Source organism: Oratosquilla oratoria, chromosome 1, assembly GCF_046742065.1.
Source record: "Oratosquilla oratoria isolate Oo_2021 chromosome 1, ASM4674206v1, whole genome shotgun sequence".
Classification (NCBI taxonomy): Eukaryota; Metazoa; Arthropoda; class Malacostraca; order Stomatopoda; family Squillidae; genus Oratosquilla; species Oratosquilla oratoria.
Window position 1 is genome coordinate 34,039,790 of NC_134777.1, and position 21,362 is coordinate 34,061,151.

A 21,362-nucleotide genomic window follows, 5' to 3' on the forward strand; every position below is an offset into this window, starting at 1 on the left:
TTGAGTGTTTTGTACAATTTGCTGGTGTTTGTTTTGTGATCAAGTGTATTGATAAAGTTTTGCCAATTTTGTGTTTTTTGTTCGTGTATTTTATTGGCAATCACAGTGTTTAGTGTTTGTATTTGGTCTGCTATGTTTTGAGGGATAGGTGTGGGGGTATTGTGTTTAAGTGTGTCTCGTCTGATGAGGCCTTGGATTTCTGGTGTGAAGTTGGGGTTGTGTGATTTTCTGTTGCCTCTAGGGATGTATCTCTTGTCTGCGTTTTGTATGATTGTATTAAAAGTGTGCACAGCATTGTTTATGTTTGTGATTGGTGTACTGTTAAGTGTTTCAAAATGTTGTTCTGTCTCTTCAGTAAAAGCTTCCCAGTTAGCTCTCTTGTAATTGGTGTATGTGTGTCTGTGGCCACCTGGGGTGCATCTTGTTTTGGTGGTGATGATGATTGGAAGGTGGTCAGAACCAAGGGTTCCGACCACTCTCCATGATGTTGTTGGGGTTAGGCAGGGGGAGCAGAAGGTGATATCAGGAGAGGAGGGAGTGTATAGGGCTTAGTGTGGGATATGTGTATGATTATGTGTGTTGTTCATGATAGTCAATGAGTCAAACTGAGTCTGTATATCAAGCCCTCTGTCTGTGTCAGGGTTGTCGACATACCAGGCAGACGACTCAGCATTGAAGTCACCACCCATGATCAGGTTGGGGATTGAGGCTAGTTGGCTAAATTGAGGCCTGAAGGTGTTTGGAACTGTGGGGGATGATTGGGGGGGAATGTACATGTTAACTATTGTCAGTGTTGATTTGTTGCCTGTGCGGATTCGAATGGATTGGATTTCTGTAGTGTTATCTGTGGTAGGGAGGAGAATTTTGGTTGTGGCACTTGTGTCCACAAAACAGATGGAGTGGTGGATCAGGGTGATAAGTCCACGAGTCCACCGCCATTGCCGTCGGTCCGGTCTTGTCTGATGGTGGTGTAATTATGAAATGATGGTGTTTTGTGTGAGTGTCTTAGTTTTGTTTCTTGTATAATTGCAATGTGTATGTTGTGTTGTTTAAGAAAGTGTTCGAGTTCATGTTTTTTTGTGTTAATACCGTCAATATTGTGTTGTAATATGTTGATGTTGTGTGTTCTGTATGTGTTGTATGTTGCCGTTTGGGGTTGAGGTTGGGGTGTTAATGGGGAAGGTATAGGATCTGGGTTAGAGGGGGGGAAAGGAGAGATTGGGGACAAAAGAAGGGGAGTACTGATTGGGGATAAGGGCAAAGGGAAATTGGGAGTGGGTAAGGGTGCTGGCTGTGGTTGGGGAGGTGGGAGTGGGGTTACTGGAAGGCAGGTAGAACATGTCCAAGTGTTTATGTATTGGTTTGTGTCAGCAAGTGTTGTACAAGTGAGGTGGGCCCAGTTTTTGCACATATTGCACTGAACTGAGCCCTTTGTCTATCTGCTCGAGGTAATGGGTTTAGAGCATGTTGGGCATGTGTATTTTGTGGTGGGCCCAGGATTGCTCTCTACATCTCCGGCTAAAAGTAGAAGAAGAGGGGTGATCGCCGGAAAATCACCCCTTGGTGCAGAAAAAACGTAACATTGCATGTTGAGAAAAAGGATTGTGGTACTCCCCAAGGCAGTCGTAGCTCCTCTTGGGGATCGGTGCCACCTGCGTAGAGCCGGTGGCCAGGGCTGGTTGGGAGATAGGATTGATGAAAGAGTATTGGGATGGTTTGGACACATGGAAAGAATCAGTGAAGAAAGATTAGTGAAAGATGTGTGGAAAACAGAGGTGGGAGTGAACTTGAGGTGACCAAGGATGAGATGGATAGATGGGGTAAAAGGGGCATGGGGTAAGCAGGAAATTCTGTTGAGGAAGGAAGGGAAAATACAGAAGATTGGGGTGAGTGGAGAATGGTTGTGTATGGATGATGCTGTGATGCATGAAAGAGTGGATGGGGGAGGGGAGGAGAGTGTATGTGTCAATGATATTTTGATGCAGCCCAAAGGGACTTCTCCATTTTATCACTTTCTGCATGTGGGGACAGAGAGGGGGTGGGGGTCTTTGATTAAATGAAGCAACTTTGCTGTGGATGTGTCACGTCTTGCTGCATTACTTCTGAACCAGGCACTGGGCAAGATGCTTGGATGACCGATCACCCAGGAGCCAAGAAAAGAGAGAGGGAAGGAGGTGAATGGTAATGTGGGGATGAAATGAGTGGAAGTGTATTTATGCCTTTGACTTTGGCTACCTCCCTTGTAAGGGGCAAAAAGCCCTTGGTATGTGTATTTATTCTTTCAAACTCTCATCCCACTCTACATCTGCTCTCCTCTTTGCCTTCCTCATTTTGCTTTGCCTCTGTTCTTTCTTTACTTCTCATATTCTTCCCTAGTTCTACTTTGTACTCAATCCCCTTATGCTCGCTTCTCTTCCACCACCTCTCCCCACTATTTGCTGCCTTTCCTTATGCACTCTCCCATCCTCTTCATCCCCCATTCCATCTTTGTGCACTTCATAATTTCCTCCTTCAAACATACACATTCTTCTTTTACTTGTTCCCCCCATTTCTGACCGTTTCCCACATTTCTCCCTTCTAGTATTTGACTACCTTCTGTAATTCTCTACCTCCCTCCCTTTTTCTCCTCTCAATTTCCTTTCTACATAATTACAAATATCCTGCCCTCTCCCTTGAAAACATCTGTATTCAAAACTTCCAACCTATTACTACATAGCCCATTAATGTCCTCTCTTTCAACTTCCCTTTCCAACACTTATGATTATCTGTATCATCAACTATTTCTAAACACATCTCCACTATAGTTTTTATTTGACAACCTGAACCTCCTTCCTACACCATCAGCTGAACTCCTAACACTGAGATCCCCCAACATTTCCACATTAATGTTCCTCTAAAAACTCTCTGTATACTCATTTGATCAACTCAAAAAGCCTCCCTCCTCTTCATTTTTCTCACCATCAGGAACTAATGCACTCAAAATTCCTACATTTCTCACCCAAAATTCACCTTTGCCCACATTATCCTTGAAGACACTTCTCTTCACTCTTTCCTCCATTGACCACATCCCTTCTGATTCCTTCCCTACCCTACTCCCGAACTCAAAACTCACCCTTCCCTTCTTGAGTTTCTTTGTTCTCTGAAACATACTGCTAATCCCTTCCCTTTTAACTCTCACTTATATCACATCCACATACATGTTCCTGGGTGGTGTCCTCCCAGAACCTCTTAAGCCTCGAGGTTCTGTAGTGGAAAAACACCAATGCTTTGACTGAAATTTAATCAATTGTGCTATGCAAGTCTCACATGTAAGCATGAAACACAAATTGATATTGCATTAGTACACTCCAACTTCCATTTCTTAAACTTGGGCTAAGTGGGTAATCAATCTGGAAATCACAACTCCAAGAATCATAAGAATATGCACTTCAAGTCTTCTTTGTATAAACAATATCTAAAAATTAAATTATCCAAGCTCCAATACTTCACAATGTTTCTAATGGTGTAAAGTTTATAAGGCACCATAACACTCAAAAGTGGATACATGTAGACACGACTGACTGAACTCGAAAACTCCAACCCCAAATACTTTCATGTTTTCACTATGTAATACCCATAAATCTAGTGTTCTCATTGATGCATGCTAAAGAATTTTTTTTTATGGTATCATAAGGATTAAAACTGGATATACATGAACATGACTGAATGAATTATTATGTTTTCATGTTTCACTCAATTTATATTCTTGTTAATACATAAAAAATTGATCACTAGCAACTCAAGTGTTTTCATGGAGAGAAAAAAAAAATCTTACATGGTGGCAAAGCAGCAACATATGGTAATGACTAACCAAATGTGAGCAACATTTGCATACCTCTTCCAGTTTACCCTTTTTACTGAATAATATACAGGCACATCTCACTTGATGTATGACCAATCGAACATGAAATAATGTTCATGCAGCCAAGTGCCTATTATTGGACAATAAACATCTAACTTCTATTTGTATGTGGGGTGGAACACTGGTGTAACAAACTTACCTTTGATTATTCTTATTTGCATATGGAATATTAATAAATATCAGTCCTATGAATGCTATCCCACCATCAACATTCATAGGCCACATTTGGGCCCTTGTTTTTCAAGGTACTACATAGCACTAATTAACTTCAAATTTCCTGGCCAATGCAAATCTGATTATTATCCACCTTTAACCAAATATAAAATTCTCCCTTTGTTGAGGTGATCTTAGGATGGTTACCATGCTTAGGCTTAGCTGCTGAAAGTAGTGCAGGATGTTTTGAGCACTACAAAGAAGTCACCACGGAGCATGATAGCAGCAGTGGGAGTGAGAGTGAACAATGTAAAGCCCATCAATACAACCATTGTGCCTTCTGCCATACCAACCCAGTAATCAAGAATACTAGACTTTTGTGAGAATCCCAGGCCTGTAACATCCAACAATACTGACTCGTCTTAGCCCATGCCAAGGAAATCAGAGGTTAAGTGTAAATACATAAACATGAATAAACTTACCATGGTTTTTTCATCTGTGAAGGATCGATTGGCACTCTTGCAACAATCAAGGATGAGTTCTTTGGGATCAAAGTTTTTTCATCCGTGTAAACTGAAACATTTTTAAGACTGTTTAGAAACCTAAACAAAGATAAACTTGTGCAACATTTCATATAATTTTAAACACAAGTTGATATACAATAGGAAAAGATGTAAATAAATACAAGAGAAAATAATAATATATATGCAAAAAAAGGCCCTTTCCCCCTTGGATGGAGGGTGGCCAGGATATACACCTCCGCTTCACCAATCCCTCATCTTTCAAATAGCTATTTGTCTTTTCTTTTTTTTCTTTTTTTCAAGCTCCCAAAACAGGTGGGAATTAATATCAATAAAACAAATCCTACTTTCGACTTCATGATTAAACTACTAATTTGTAGTGTCTTATGGAAATCTCAACAATAGGAACTTTGCAGCAATAGTAACTAGAAAGCTGCCCCTCACAGTCATTGGTCTGTCTGTCTGTCTGTCTCTCTCTCTCTCACTCACTAACCTAGAGAGTTTAATCTTCTGTAGTAGAGAGGAAAGGTGGAAGGCCCATCTCTGGAACTTGGGAGGCAAGATTTTCTGCCTCTCTGAGAGTGCAGCAATACTACAAGTAAACACACCCATAGTATTTGATTTACCAAAACATTTTGCCCCAAAAGATTTTTTTTTCTTTTCATGCTAAGCAGGAGATGCAGCCTAATTCAAGTCTTCACATTTGAGAAACTGCCAACCTTTCATCCACATTCTAATGATAACTGTTGCTTAAAGTGCACCAACTAGATGCATGCAACCTCTACAGCACTTAAAAAGTCCTTGGATCCTCCCACAGATCTCTGGGAAAACTTTGGATTGATGTCTGCATAGTCTTAGCATGGGAATGTTTCTACGTCACCAGCTTTAGTAGCACGAGGAAAGTCACCTAATATAAAGATATACTGGGCCCAGTCCAAAGGCAGTGTCTGCCTCTTAAGGCTGCACCTCTGAATTGAGGTGAGGATATTCGTGGGTGATGAAGATCAAACACCAAGGAGATGCTTCTCCAACATCAACAATTAGCAATACAGTATACTATTTACAACATAATGAATAATAATAAAATCAATTATGGTGATAATTATCTGTTTTCTTGAAAAAAACATGTATGTGTCAGCCTTAATGAATGAACTCACATTATTCAAGAGCCATGCTACTTACCATAATAAATTAAATTAAACTATGGTAACATCAACTGCATTTATTTGGGAAGAATAAGGATGCTATCTTAAATGAATGAATATTCATATTATTCATGTGCCAGGGCACATAGATACATTTGTATAACATAGTTATTTGCCATTACAGAACATTACATGAATGGATAGATTTGAACATCGAACATCTCAATGTGTTTGTATTGATACACTACCTCCTCACTGCACTGAACAAACCTTAACATATCAAAACTCCAGCAACCCTCCCACCAAACAACTTCAACATAGCCAAGAGGCAACATCCTGACATAATTTGGACACTCATTCTGTGCACAAACATGGGAAACAATACATGACCTTCTCTAGACTACTTCCCAATGAAGTTCACCACAGAACAAAAGGAGAATTATTGCTTTTATTTACCCATGAAAAAGATAAGACCTTAAGGAGACTTTCAACATAATTTCTATCAAATGACTGCATTTGATGTGGCACCAGTAGCCATTCAGAGCCAGTAAGATACATTCCAAGAGACTATAGAGAGAACAGTCATGGTAGCAAGACAAACAAGACATATGATGAAGTTCCTGGATACATACTATCAAAAAAACATTAATGACAACAAATTAATAAAACAAAAACCTAAGCTGGCAGACAGTGCAGAGGCCCCCACAACAACCAAATCTCCAGGAGCAGACTACAATGGTGTCCCCAAGAAGCAATCATCTTGCCTATATTATTCAACCTCTACAAGTGATCTCCCAACATCAGATCCAGAATATAACACCAAAGCAATTTTCAATGAAGATGACCTGATAATCGCCAAGCATAAACTAGAAAATGGTGACAAAGTGCATCCAAACTTACTTAAGATACACTATAACAATAAATAATAATAGAATGGAAGCCTCACTCCAGAAATCTTCAACAACACTGTTCACTCCAGTTAACCATGAATCAAAGAAATACCCAACAGTAAAATCAAATGACCAAGCCATCCCACTGAAAAAGTACTAAAAATTTCTAGGCCTCTAGCTGGATGCTAGCAATCTTAAGCCCTTGTATCAAAGACTTGAGAATAAAAATCAATAAGAAGGAAGGTGAGGATGGATAGAATATTTCTGAGAGTTGTTGAATGTGGAGGAGGATCAGGGGGGAGGGATTGTGGCTATGGAAAGAACTAGGGTATTGGCTGTGATGAAAGAGGGGCTATAGCTGGGTTCTCAACCTTTTTACCATTAAGCACCCCAAGTCATATGACCATCAACCCATGCCCCCATTAACCTAACACAGAATATATAATGGTAATACATTTAGACTAGTTAAATATACAATGGTACCATAATGGATATAAAATGGTTCAAATTGTAATGACTATTCATCAGTTAAGCAATATTATCAAAACCAATGTACAGTGATACTGCACGTGCAGGAGTGAAACTTTCGCTAGTCATATAAGTACCCCTGTAAACAGTCTTGCAAATCCCAAGTTGAGAATCCCTGCACTATGAACTATAAGGGGCTACAGGAACTGATGAAGCACAGAGCATTGAAAATTATGAAAGCTGGTAAGGCACAGTTGGATGAGTGTCATGCAATGTCTGACAAAGGGAGGAATGGTTAAAGTGGATTGGCAGGTGTAGACATTTAACTGATGTCTAATGGAGGGATGTGTGCTGGAGGACTACAGTACTTGTATAGTTCCACTTTACAAAGAAAAGGGGGCAGATCTGAATGTAGCAATTTTAAAAGAATCAGTTTGATGAACATAGATGGAAAGGCACAGGGAAGGGTGTTAACTATTTCCATACGGTGACGCCTATGTAGGCGTCATGAGGAGCAAGTGGGTACGTGATGATGCCGACGTCGGCATCTTGATTATATTTATTGTAGTCGTACCTACGTAACCTCCATTCTCTCTAAACTGGCTTCATCATATATTCTATGGTTATCAAAATTCACGGGTGAAAGAGAACGAACGATTAAGCACTGACTTTATTTTCTATAATGCGATTATTATGACGCAACATCACACGTCAGGCAGCTAATGCTGCCAGATGTGCGATGTGCCCCGGAGTGAAGAGGTTAATAAAGAGGAAGAGAGGAAGGTGAAGGTGAAGAATGGGTAGAGTGCCTGTGGATCAAATATATGTGGTAAGGCAGATTTGCATGTAGCTTTTACCAAAAGGTAAGGATCTTTTTTGGGCCATTATGGGTCTACTGAAAACTTATGACACAGTCAACAGAAATGCATTATGGAAGGTATTGCTGATACATGGGACGAGAAAAGCTGTTAAGGCCAATCAAAAACTTTTAAATGGGTAGTAGAGCTTGTGTTAGGGTTGGGAATGGAGTGGTTCGAGGTGAAGGTGGGGCTGCACTAGGGTTGTACTATATCACCATGGCTGTTCAATTTGTACATGAATGGGTGTGTGTGTGTACAATGTCTACAATGAAAGGGTGACAGGCAGGGGATTGGAGATGGTTAGAGTGAGTGGGGGGAAGTGGAAGGCAAAATGGTGGTTGTTTGCTGACTGCCCTTGTGGCTGGATCAGAGGGAGGTCTAAGACAGTCAGTGACAGAGTTGTAAAAGGCACGTGACAATAGTAAGTCAAAAGTACATGTAGGTAAAAGCAAAGTGATGAGATGTTCACAGGGAGAGGGAGGTAGTGTATTTAAAGTCTTACAAGGATAGGAGGAAAGCTTCGGGGAGCTGTCAAGAGTTTTTATGAGAGTAGTAGAGCTTGTGTCAGGATTGGAAATGGAGAGAGTGAGTGGTTTGAGGTAAAGGTGGGACTTCGTCAAGGATGCGTTATGTCGCCCTGGCTGTTCAACTTACACATGGATGGGGTGGTGCGAGAGGTAAATGCAAGGGTAGTGGGCAAGGGATTGGAGATGGTTAAAGAAAATGGAGAAAAGTGGGAGGTGAGCCAGCTGTTGTTTGCGGACGACACTGCGCTTGTGGCAGGATCGGAGGGATTGAGGAAGTTGGTGGCAGAGTTTGGGAGAGTATGTGGTAGAAGAAAGCTAAAGATAAATGTGGGTAAAAGTAAGGTGATGAGATGTACAAGGGGTGAAAGTGGCAGTAGACTGGAAGTGAGCATTAAGGGAGAGCGACTGGAGGAAGTGGATAGTTTTAGATACTTGGGTGCAAATGTGGCAGGGAAAGGTGGAGTGAAAGTGGAGGTAGAGTGTAGATTGAGAGAAGCGAGTAAATGCCTTGGTGGATTAAAGAGTGTAATGAGGAATAGACATTTGGGAATGGATGCTAAGAGGAGACTGTATGAAGGAGTGATTGTGCCAACAGCACTGTATGGGGCAGAAACATGGAACATAAGAGAAGAAGAGAGAAGGAGTTTGAATGTGTTTGAGATGAGGTGTCTGAGAAGTATGATGGGGGTTACTTGGCTAGATAGAGTGAGAAATAAGGAGGTGAGGAGGAGAACAGGGGTGGAAAAGGAGTTGGGAGATAGGGTTGATGAAAGAATATTAGGACGGTTTGGACACATGGAAAGAATGAGTGAAGAAAGACTAGTAAAAGAGGTGTGGAAGGCAGATGTGGAGGGAGTGAACATGAGGGGACGTCCTAGGATGAGGTGGATGGATGGAGTGAAGGGGGCTTTGGGGAAGAGGGGAATGTCTGTTGAGGAAGGACGGGAGAGGACAGAAGACAGGGGTGAATGGAGATTGGTTGTATATGGATGATGTTGTGATTGCATGAGGTGGAATGGGCGGGTGGATGGGGGGTGAGGTAGTATGTGTGAGCAAAATTTGACGCAGCCCGAAGGGATTTCTCCCCGTCCTTTCATTTTATGCAATGGGGGGACGGAGAAGGGGGGTCGCCGATTTAATGAAGCGGCCTTGGTGTGGATGTGCTGTGTCTTGCGACACTGCTTCTGACCCAGGGCAGTGGACAAGGTGCAGGGATGACCCGTCATTCAGGAGGTGCTAAGATAAGAGGGAGGGTGGAGGGGTGTGGAGTGTATTCAGGGATGGAATGGGTGGGAATGATTTTATGCCTTTTTCTTTTTGGCTACCCCCCTTGTAAGGGGGAAAAAGCCTTGGTATATGTATGGTATATGTATGTACAAGAGAGGGGCTAGGAAAAAGTAGTTTTAGGTATTCACATGTAGTAGTGAATGGAGAAGTGGGGGTGGAGGTAAATTGAAATATGATTAAAGCAAGTAAAAGTCTTGGGGGAATGAAAATGGGAAATCTTTCTTTATATTTATAATCTGGGTGGGAACATATATGTGCTGAAGATGAGTGGCAGGAAGATGAGGAAACAAGATTGGTTCAACAAAAGGTGTAATAGTTCAAAGAACCAGGGATATGGCTCAGGGAAAATAAAGAAGTAATAAAACAAAGGAAGTTTACAAACAAGCCAGATATGATTATCAATCAATATGCAGGGAGGAGGAAAGGAATTTCAAAAGGGGTATTGTAGATAAATGCAGATGAACTGAAACAGTTTTCTAGATTACTGGAAAATTGACACAAGAATGAAATATTCAAGCTAATAGTAGGTGGTGAGGTCATTGAGGAGGCTTCAGTTCATGCAGATATAATAAATGAAAATTTCCAATCTATATTCACAAAGGAAAACATCTTTTTAGGGGAAGGCAAGGAAATAATTTTTTTTTTTTTTTTAAATAAATGTAGAAGTGAGGGAAGTGCTCAATCTTTTGAGACTGTTTGATGTGCAAAAAGCTTCTGGAACTGATTATAGGGAATAACTGACAGACATTTTTCACAGTCATTAAATAGTAACCCTTCCTCCTCATCCCCTCATGCAAAAATAGAGGGGAAAAAAGGAGAAATCCCTTTGGTCTCCACTCACATCTATCTCTTGCATCAATTTATTTTCCATTCACAACCATTCTATACTCACATCTATCTCTTCCCTCATCAATAGACATTCCCCTTTTACTCAAAGTCCCCTTCACCCCATCCATCCATCCCATTCTTGATGGTCCTTAAGTTCACTCCATCCACCTATGCCTTCCAAACTCTTTTGTCTAGTCTTTCTTCATTCATTCTTTCCATGTGCTCACACTCTCCCACCATTCTTTCATCAACCCATCTGTTCATACTTGAGTGATGTAATGAAATGGGCAAATGGGTCTGAGGGCTCGTGATATAAAAATGTACCCGTCATTTTCATATATCCTATGAGGAAGATCTTGGGTTGTATATGCAAGTGGTCTCTTAAGAACCCATGGTATATACTACAGCAGTAGGATATGATGGTAAATCACAAATGTAATACAAGCATGGCCAAGCTAAGAACTGAAACCAAAGTACAGCACACAGTATCTCTTGCAGAAGATTCAATATTCCTTGGTGACTAGCAATGCCACTGGATTAGCCCAAAACTCACTCAAGAGTTTTGCTATCTGGTTAAGGCAGGCAATGTTAGATGATGTGATCATTGTCTACTGTGTAGCAATTGTATTAGGTACAATTTGCTATTCTACCTAAGCTTATTCTGCAATGGTAACCTGAAGTCATGCCAGTATGATTCTTGCTTGTTGTGGAAAGTACTTCTCTGTAAGGCTGATGGCTAAAGGAGTTTGAAATATTGTTTGGTAGTCAGCCTTGGGAATGCAACACAATACATTGTTACCAAAATACATACATATTCAAATCACAAAACAAGAATTTCAACGTCAACTATCAAACTCCCAACCCTTTCAAACCCCTCTTGATATGAACCCTACGGAAAATTCCCTCAAAAGAACCACAGTAACCTTATTGCATTCATATTCATCCACAAAATTGGCTTAGCCACAAAAATAAACTTCAGGTTTCCCCCACTATATGATTGGGTTACATTTGTGAAAGCCAAATCAAATAACGAATGATCGGATAGCGAACTTAAGTTTTAATAAGAATTAATTTAATGGGGAGAGTAGCCTTGGCCTAGCCTATATTGAGATATATAACACTTTTCCATGCCATCCAAAGAGGTAGCGTTATTGATGCATTATATTTTTTTTTATACAGTAGTTTCCCTGGTAGGCCTATATCCACTGGTGAGTGCAGAAAAAGAGGCTCTGTAGAACGCCACTAGTTACCTATTCCTGCACCACACATACCTTTCATGGCTAGTCTTACTACAATCCTGATGAAGCCTTCTCCTTGTCATCAGAAGTGATAGGGCTTGATGAATCCTGGGCAGCAGAGGTGGATGGAAGAGCACTAGACATAGACTGGAGAGGAGTCCAGATCAGCTGATGCAGGACGGGGGGTTGAGTGGGAGGGAGCAGCAGGTTTGAAGAGGCTGGAAATGGTGGTTGCCTTCCTTTTTTTTTTTTGCCTCGAATATATCTCTGCAGACCTTGAAGGCTTGCTCCACATTATAAGCAACTGTTCCACTTCGTGCTAGGTTTGGGTTCCTTCCCTTTATTTTTTCGATGATTGCACCTACACCAAAGAACACCTCATGAAGTGTTTTGATATCAAGGCCTCACTGGGGTGCATCATCATCATCATCATTGCCATGGAGAGTTCATTTTTGTTCAAACTCCATCTGATCTTTATTGTTGAATGGCTTATTATAGGACTGTAGCAATTCATTCACATTGTCTTCATCCACCTCCTTGAAGCCAACCATATGTGCGAGCCTGACAATATCCTTACCAATGGGTGCCACATCACTAAACAGTCAAACCAACCCTTACTGGCACTCAAAGTTTACCCATTCCTAACTTCATATCCCTTCTTATGTAGAGCATTATAAATCAAGAGGGCTTTCATTGTCACAAAGGAGATAGAAAGAGAATTGCTGCCACGAGACAGGTCATCAATCCACAGCCTTAAGAGTCTCTCCATATCCTCCATTATTGGTTCCCTCTGCCTTGTCAGCATCTTTGTTATTAATGTAGAAGCTGTTTCACCAGCTTTCTTTACAATGTCTCCTTGTTTGATTATTGTAAAGACAGTTGATTGGGGCAAATGGCGATTGAGTTATCCCCTTCACCTCCCTCATGGCACTTAACAATTTCAAAAATTTTCTCCAATGATAAACTCTTCCTCGGTCTTTTGGACTTTTCATCAGTAGTAGTTGTTTCAGGCCACTTGGAAGCCATCACTGTATTACTCTCGTAAAAGCAACAGTGAATGTGAAATAGTAACACAAAACAGAGACTGATACATGGGCCGAGGGAGTAAACACAACTGAATACAGAACGGGAACGAGTTTCGATGGGTGACCAATGGAGTGTGGGTGGTGCTACAATTGCGGTGCGTTTGTTTACAATTTGGTGATCGTATAATTGAGCACCTACACCGAAAAATGAGCAAGTGGCATCAATTCAAAAGGTTCTTATGAATAAAATATTGGATACCAAACCATCAAATAATGAGGGCAATCTGTACTCTAGATGCAACCCACACAGAGAAAACAAACACCACATCCTACACTGCTTCACCCTAGCTTTACCCACAATATTTCTATCAGTGACCATGAGTCATGCTGGTGGCTTATGACAAGTTACATGATGTATGGTACAGGAGGTAGGTTGTTTTTAATGCTTAAGTATTGTATTTACATTCAGTTGTTTACACTTGTGTTATGCGATTGGATGGATGGATAAGGCTGAGGGCTTTTGCATAGAACTGTGATCCTATCATTTGTATGCACTGCTCAATGGGGAGAATACAAGTTTCTATATGTAGACATGCTACTGGGGTGATTTTAGTGCATCCTGTCATTACATCCTCTTTTTGGGTGTAGTTTGTAAGGTGTCAATGTTTGCTAGTCAAATGTTATTTCACGACCTACTTGGGAGACCGATTCAGATTTCTTTATACTGCAGAAAACATGTGCTTGTTATCAATTGTAGCATATTTACTCTATTACTAATTTTCATAATTAATTCCTTGATGTATGGTCTGAAGGACTTAAACAAGCCTTGATATACTTTCACCCATTCTTGGATGTACAATAAAATTACAATTTGGAAGTCCACACAATACCCATATCAAAACCAAATTATCTATATACCAAATGCCTCTTCCACCTTACATGTGAGGTAGCCAAAGCATGTAGCCACTCCCATCTGTCACCTATTTTGTTCCCCTTTCATCTTAACTCCTCAAAAACAAAAAGGAAACAGTATCCTACAGACCAATCTCTCTTTTGTCCACCATATCCAAGCTAATGGTAACAATAGTAACAGAAATATAACTAGTCGGTCCACTTCCCCTAACAACAATGGATTCAAGGAGGGCCATTCCACCGATACACTTCTCAAACATCATGCAAATGCTGGGGGAGTTTTAAGATGAAAGCGCCACCAAAAGACTTTAGTAGTAACAGACATTAACAAGATATCTGACAAAAATTCTTAGACATATGCTACAAAAAAAGATAGTGGCAGATATACATAACAATGACAAGAAATGACTAATAACTTCTTTGCAACCACACAATATCGTGACCCAAAACTACCACAGCAATACTTCCACATGCTGTATATTATTCAACCTCTTCATGTATAATCTCCGAACACCAAATCAAGAACATAACACCAATGCACTCACTCACACAGATTACCTGTCAATAATGACCCAACAAAATTTGTTTGGTTTCAAGATGGGGCTTGTATGTACTATATTTCAAACTGATGGAATTTTAATGTATTCTAAATGGCTGAAGGTATCTGGCAAAATAAGTTTTTGGACAAATGTATTTTTGACATGTTTGAAATCTTGTCAGGAGGTTCTTCATAGTTTTCCAATTTTTCTCCTTTCCATATCTTTGTTGGAAAAGGGAGGAATGGCATCTGCATTTGATTTTACCTTGCGTATCTTTATGGTCATTTTCCTATTTTTTGGAAGTGTGGAAAGGAAACCAGTTTTGAAGAAGTGAAGAAGATGAGGTTGCATTTGTGTTTTGGTAACGAGTTTTTTCTTTGCTGACTTTCAGTACAATGAATGTGATCTCTTTTACTAATTTGACTGTAGATAGAAACTGGGTCTAAAGGTAAAGGTCTCTAACTTCTTTTACATTTCATTTGTGTAAGCTTTCCATTTTGCTTCTATATAGTTTGGAAATGTTTTGCACAGACTTAATTCATCCTTAATGACCTATTGTGATCTTTACCAGAAAGTAGTCCCAGGGATGACTTGGATATATTTCCATATCGTCTGTGACAGGAAAGGGGGTGAGCTCATTGTCATGTCTGAGGACAGTGCTTGCTAGCTTTGTTGGGGGAGCAGTTCAGAAAAGGTTTGAATATTGGACTTTGATATTTACAATTGAACTGATTGAAGTTTGTTGGTTGAATCCAGAGCATACAAGTACAGTAAAATTCCTTTTATCTGACCTATCAGATTTAAAAAAATCACTGGTTTGGGACATTTTCATTTATTTACGGTACAATAAAGCATAATAAACAACACAACAGAGTGGAGGAGAAACAACCACCAATGGCCAAACATAGGCAAACACTGAAATGGCTGCAAAAATAACAGCCAACCTAAGTGCCATGAGTCAGTAGTGGCGATAGCAACAACTAAACATCCACTGATGCTCGGATGTTTGGACAAATTCAACCTTTTTTTTCCGACTTGGGACATTAAAGAAAAAGTAAGATGGTTGGACTAGTCGGATATTCGAAGGTCGGATAAAAGGAATTTTACTATATATGTAACAAGAAGTCTGTTGAACATGATTTGGGAGAAAGTGAAGAAAGTGAGTGAAAAAAAGGAGGAGAAAGGGAAGGAGGGAGCAAGAGAGAAAGAAAAAAGAAGAAGAAGAAGAGTGGAGAAAGACCAGAGAAGAGATAGAAATGGGAGGGAGAGAGAGGGAGAGAAGGGTGAGAGAGAGGAGGGAGGGAGAGAGAGAGGTGGGAGGAAGATAGAAATAAAGGAGGGAGGGGAAAAAAGATAGGGAGGAAACAAGAAGGAAGGGAGGGAGAGAGAGTGAGAAGGGTGGGAGAGAGATGGGAGGGAGGGAGAGAGAGAGAAGGAAGGGAGGGAAGGAGGGAGAGAGAGAGAGAAAGGAGGGAGGGAGAGAGAGAGAGAAGGGAGGGAAGGAGAGAGAGAAGGGAGGGAAGGAGAGAGAGAGAAGGGAGGGAAGGAGAGAGAGAGAAGGGAGGGAAGGAGAGAGAAGGGAGGGAAGGAGAGAGAAGGGAGGGAAGGAGAGAGTAGAGAGGGAAGGAGAGAGAAGAGAGGGAAGGAGAGAGAAAGGAGGGAAGGAGAGAAAGAAGGGAGGGTAGGAGAGAGAGAGAAGGGAGAGAAGGAGAGAGAGAGAAGGGAGGGAAGGAGAGAGAGAGAAGGGAGGGAAGGAGAGAGAGAAGGGAGGGAAGGAGAGAGAGAGAAGGGAGGGAAGGAGAGAGAGAGAGAAGGGAGGGAAGGAGAGAGAGAGAGAGAGACAAGAGAGGGAGGAGAGAGAGACAAGAGAGGGAGGGAGGGAGGGAGGGAGGGAGAGAGAGAGAAGGGAGGGAGGGAGAGAGAGAGAAGGGGAACGGGGGAGAGAGAGAAGGGGAACTGGGGAGAGAGAGAAGGGGAGAGGGGAGAGAGATGGGGAGAGGAGAGAGAAGGGGAGAGGGGAGAGAGAAGGGGGAAAGAGATAAATTGTCTAAATGCAACTACAGGTCAATCAGTTTGACACCAGTTACAGGTAAAATGCCAGAATCAATAATAGCTAACAGAATCAAAGACCACATTGAGAGACAATTTGATTCATGACTCACAGCATGGGTCTTTCCAAGGGTAAGTCATGTGTGCCTAATCTTCTATCTTTTTCCACTCTGGAAAGACCCAGAGTGCAGGATGATCTAATGGTGGCATTCAAGTGGACAAAGGATTTGACAAGGGTGATGCAAACAAAGTCATCATATTAAGACAATGGGACAGGACTTTAAGTAATGGATTTTAATTGGACAAATTATAATGATTTACGAAGGTAAGAGGCAAGAACTGGGACAGATGTAACCATGTAGTGAGCGCTGAAACTATCTTTTTGAAACTGTTAGACAGCTCTATGGATGGGGATGACATGTGGTAAAGAGAGAGAGAGAGAGAGAGAGAGAGAACAAGTAATACTTCAGTGACTATATTTCATAGTGCAAGCCTTCATATGGCAGCCAAAGCAGCACACGAGAATTTGACTTGTACTGAAGTGGTTAGCAGACTCCTTGAAGCACACAGACTTTAGCATGGCTGGATTCAGGTCAACACCCAGTGTTAAGTTTATCTATATGGGAGGCAGCCGAGTCAAAAGGCACATACACACTCCCATCCCCCATCCTTTCCTCCCTCTCATCTTAGCTCCTTGTGGATAAAGGGTCATCACTGTCTCCTGTCCACTACCCTGGATCAGAAGCAATGCAACAAGACAATACATCCACAGCAAGGCCTCTTCACTTAACTGGTGACCACCCTCTGTCCCCCTCATACGGTAAATTGAGAAAACAAGGCAAAATCCCTTCAGGCTATGTCAAAATATTCACACACAACCAACTCCTATTCCCTCCAATCCCCCACCCCCTCCCTTCCTAGCATTAGAGTATCATCTATATACAACCATTCTCCACTCACCCCCCTATCTCCTGCTTTCTCCCTTCTTTGCTCAATAGACATTCCCCCTTTCACCCCATCCATTCATTTCATCCTCGGTCAACCCCTGGGATTCACTCCATCCACCTCTGCCTTCTACATCTTTTATATACTAGTCTTTCTTCACTCATTCTTTCAAAGTGTCCAAACCATCCCAATACAGTAATCTTTCATCAGCCCTATCTGCCATCTCATTTTCCACCACTGCTCTCCTCCTTGTTTCTCATTCTATCAAACCTTGTAACCCCTAACATATTTCTCTGACATTTACTCTTAACATGATTAAACTTCTCTTCTCTCTCTTAAATTCCAAGTCTACACCTCATATTGTCATTGACACAATCACCCCTTCATGTATCCTTTCTTTGAATCCATCCCCAGGTGCTTATTTCTCACTTTATAATCCAAGGCATTTACTAGCTTCTCAACCTACAATTAACCCCCACCTCCACTCTCCCCTTTCCTGCCATGTGCAACTCCAAATACCTAAAACTATCCACTTATTCCAGCCTCCATCCTTTTAAGATTTACTTCCAACTCTCTGTCATTCTCTCCCCCTGTACTATACTTCTACCCACATCAACAGCAGAAACAAGATACAGTCATAGAGATTTTATATTATAGCTATTATTGAATCCTGATTGATATTATAGCTATTACTGAATCCTGGATCAATATGGTGGATAGACATTTCCTTCCAGAAATCAAGATAGAAGGATACAGACTACTTCACGAGGATAGGATAGGAGAAACCTATCAGTATACTATACAGACCTTCTAACCTTAACATGGAACAGAATGAACCCATTTCAAGAATTTGCAGGGTGTCCCAATACAAAAATGTTGCGATCGTGGGAAATTCTAACTATAGAGCCATTGGGAAAATTTAGATCAGGAAGCACATTTTCTTTTTAGATATGGTACAAAATAATTTCCACAATTACCAATCCTATGAGGGGAGAGAATACTCTGGACTTACTCTTAACTAAAAACAAGGATCTAACAAGAAATGTATGAGTGGGTGATAGTCTAGGCACTAGCAATCATCAAGAAACAAGATTTAATATCAAATGGAAAGAATTGAATATTACAAATAACATTCTAGTACTTGATGGAGAGCCAACTTTGAAAAGTTCAGGAAATATTTAGGATAACTGGTAACATAGGAGACTAGCCATGGAGGGAGGTACGAGATCCCCACACGAGGTCAAGTACAAGCAAAGCCCTGATATCAATAGCAGGGTCAGCAGTCTGGATGAAATGTACAGTAACCTATCCATTAGAATTTTGTGTCCTACATGAATTTATGAATAAATGGGTAAACACACTCTAGATCTAAGTATAACAATATGGCTAGATTGGTTAAAAAGATCATGCATACAGCAAGACAGGACTACAAAATTAAGGTTGCAAGACAAGCAAGATCCAATCAAAGGGGCTTCTTTCATCACTACAGAACAAGAAATAAGGAAAGGATAGGCCCAATTAAAACCAATGAAGATGTCCTGACATACTTGGGGAGGGAGGGAGGGAGGGAGGGAGGGAGGGAGGGAGGGAGGGAGGGAGGGAGGGAGGAGAGAGAGAGAGAGAGAGAGAGAGAGAGAGAGAGAGAGAGAGAGAGAGAGAGAGAGAGAGAGAGAGAGAGAGAGAGAGAGAGAGAGAGAGAGAGAGAGAGAGAGAGAGAGAGAGAGAGAGAGAGAGAGAGAGAGAGAGAGAGAGAGAGAGAGAGAGAGAGAGAGAGAGGAGAGAGAGAGAGAGAGGTATTGCATAAATTCCCATGATTATTCATAATGGTGAGGATAGATACGGCACCTGACTGCAACCCAATCTTCAGTGGGGCCAAGGGAAGTAGATTAGCATCAGCATTAACAAGGGAGTAGTAGTCAGACTTATAGCTACAAAATCCCCAGGTCCAGATAAAACTTCTCCAAGAGTGCTTAAAGTGTGTAACTAACATCAGCATTAGCAAGGAAGCAGTCAGACTTATAGCTACAAAATCCCCAGGTCGAGGCCAAAATTTTCCGAGAATGCTTATAGCGTGTAAACTTAAAATCTGTGACCTGTTAACTGAAGTATTTAGTACATCAGTAGACACTGGATTTGTGCCTATTTACTGGGGCAGGCACAGTTTCAATTTTCAAAAATGGTGACAAATCATCTTTACTTAACTACATGCCACTCAGTTTGACATCAGTTGGATTTACCAAGGGTAGGTCATGTGTAATTAATCTTCTTTTTACACAAATGTCTACAAGGCATCAGATAACAATGATAGTTATGATGTTATTTACCTAGACTTTAGCAAAGCATTCAACAAGGTGCCCAACCAGACTAATACATAAAGTTGAAGTCCATGACATAAGAAGATATGTTTGAATGGATTAGAGTATAGATCAGTGACAGAAAACAGTAGGTCATCATTAATTGTGTAAAATCCAAGTGGGGGGAGTTACTAATGGAGTTCCCCAGTTTTGAGTCCCTTATCATTCATTACAAGTGACTTGGTCAATGAAATTAGTAGTAATGTAAGTTTGTGGACAAAACAATGAGATAAATAATTTGTCAGGGAAAGATACCAGGATACTGCAGGAAGATCTTGACAAATTGTTTGCATGGTTGGTGAAATGGCAAATGAATTTAAACATCTCAAAGTGCAGTGTTAAATGTGGGCTAACAACAATCCAGATTAAATACATCTTGGATAGCACCTGTTTTAACGAAAAATTAATGCAAAACAGATTTGGGAGTGCTAGTGAGTCCTAGTCCTGACCCTAAATCCTGGAAACAGTAGTGCCAGGAATAATGCTACCAGAGCATTAGGGTTCAGTGCTAGGACTGTTACATGTAAAAGTGCAGAGGTAGTTATCAAACTCTATCTAGCATTAGTTATACCCATCCTTGACTATGCAGTAGTTTTGGCATTTCTCCTATATAATGGATATTAATTCAATAGAATCAGTACAGAGGAGAATGACCAAAATGATACACGAGCTAAAAAATTTACCTTACAAGGATAGGCTTAGGGACCTCAATATACTCTTGAAAGACAGTGCGGGGTGAACTAATACTTGTTTAAGTGGATCAGTTTTTAACAAGGGTGATACAGACAAGGTCATCACATTAAGACCATAGGTAAGACTTGCAGTAATGGATTTAAACTGGACAAATTTAGATTTAAGCAGGAAATAGGCAAGAACTGGCTTACCATGTAATGAGCACCGAGACTCAGTTGATGAGAAGGTTTATGGATAAGGATGATAGGTGGTAATAGATATTGAACTACTTAGTGTAGGTCTTATGGTCTCTTGCAGTCTCCTTCACTCTTATGATCACATTTACCTTCAACTTTCTCCTACTGCATCTCTTCCAATACTCACTAACTGCCATAATCCAAGCAGTATCATCAGCAAACAACTGTTTCACCTCCCACTTTTTTCAATTTTCTTTAACTATCTCTAGTCCCCTGCCCATTACCACTGTACCTCCAGCACCATGCCATCCATGTACACATTGAGCAGCCATGGTGACATGGCACATCCCTGACACAGCCTTACCTTTACCTAAAACCACTCGCCTCTCCATTTCTATTCTTATACAAATTAGGCCTGGATGCAGAAAGAAACTGCACCAGAAGCAACTATCACATGAAGCCTCCAAACATGTGCTCTTACAGTGCCCCGGCATAGCTGTACCCAGACAACAGAATATTTCTTTTTTGTGTTTTGTGGGCCAATCCAGTAGCTGTTGCTGGTTACCTGGGAGATGTGGCCTTCTGCTATGAATATCTATGGCAAAGGATTGACTAATAGATAGAGTGTAAGAGATAGGCAAAGGTGTCAGATTGGTGGTTAGGAATGGAAGAGCATTTGTGGATGAGGGAAGATTGAAGCAGTTCATGACATACATACATATACCAATGTTTTTCCCCCTTTATAAGGGAGGAAGCCAAACTCAAAGACATAAATCCACTCCTATCCATTTGATCTCCACATACTCCACTCCCATTCACCACCCCTCCCTCCATGTTCCTAGATCCTCCCA

At 41.0% G+C, this 21,362-nt stretch overlaps 1 protein-coding gene across 4 annotated transcripts in view; it reads right to left on the reverse strand.

Annotated features, from left to right (window-relative positions):
• Positions 1-21,362, reverse strand: part of snama (something that sticks like glue) — a 146,239-nt gene that overhangs the window by 113,154 nt on the left and 11,723 nt on the right. For all 4 annotated transcript variants that reach the window (XM_076197763.1, XM_076197771.1, XM_076197770.1 and 1 more), the window contains exon 3: positions 4,537-4,627. In XM_076197763.1, coding sequence (XP_076053878.1) covers positions 4,537-4,627 — 91 coding nt within the window. The remainder of the gene's footprint in view (positions 1-4,536; positions 4,628-21,362) is intronic.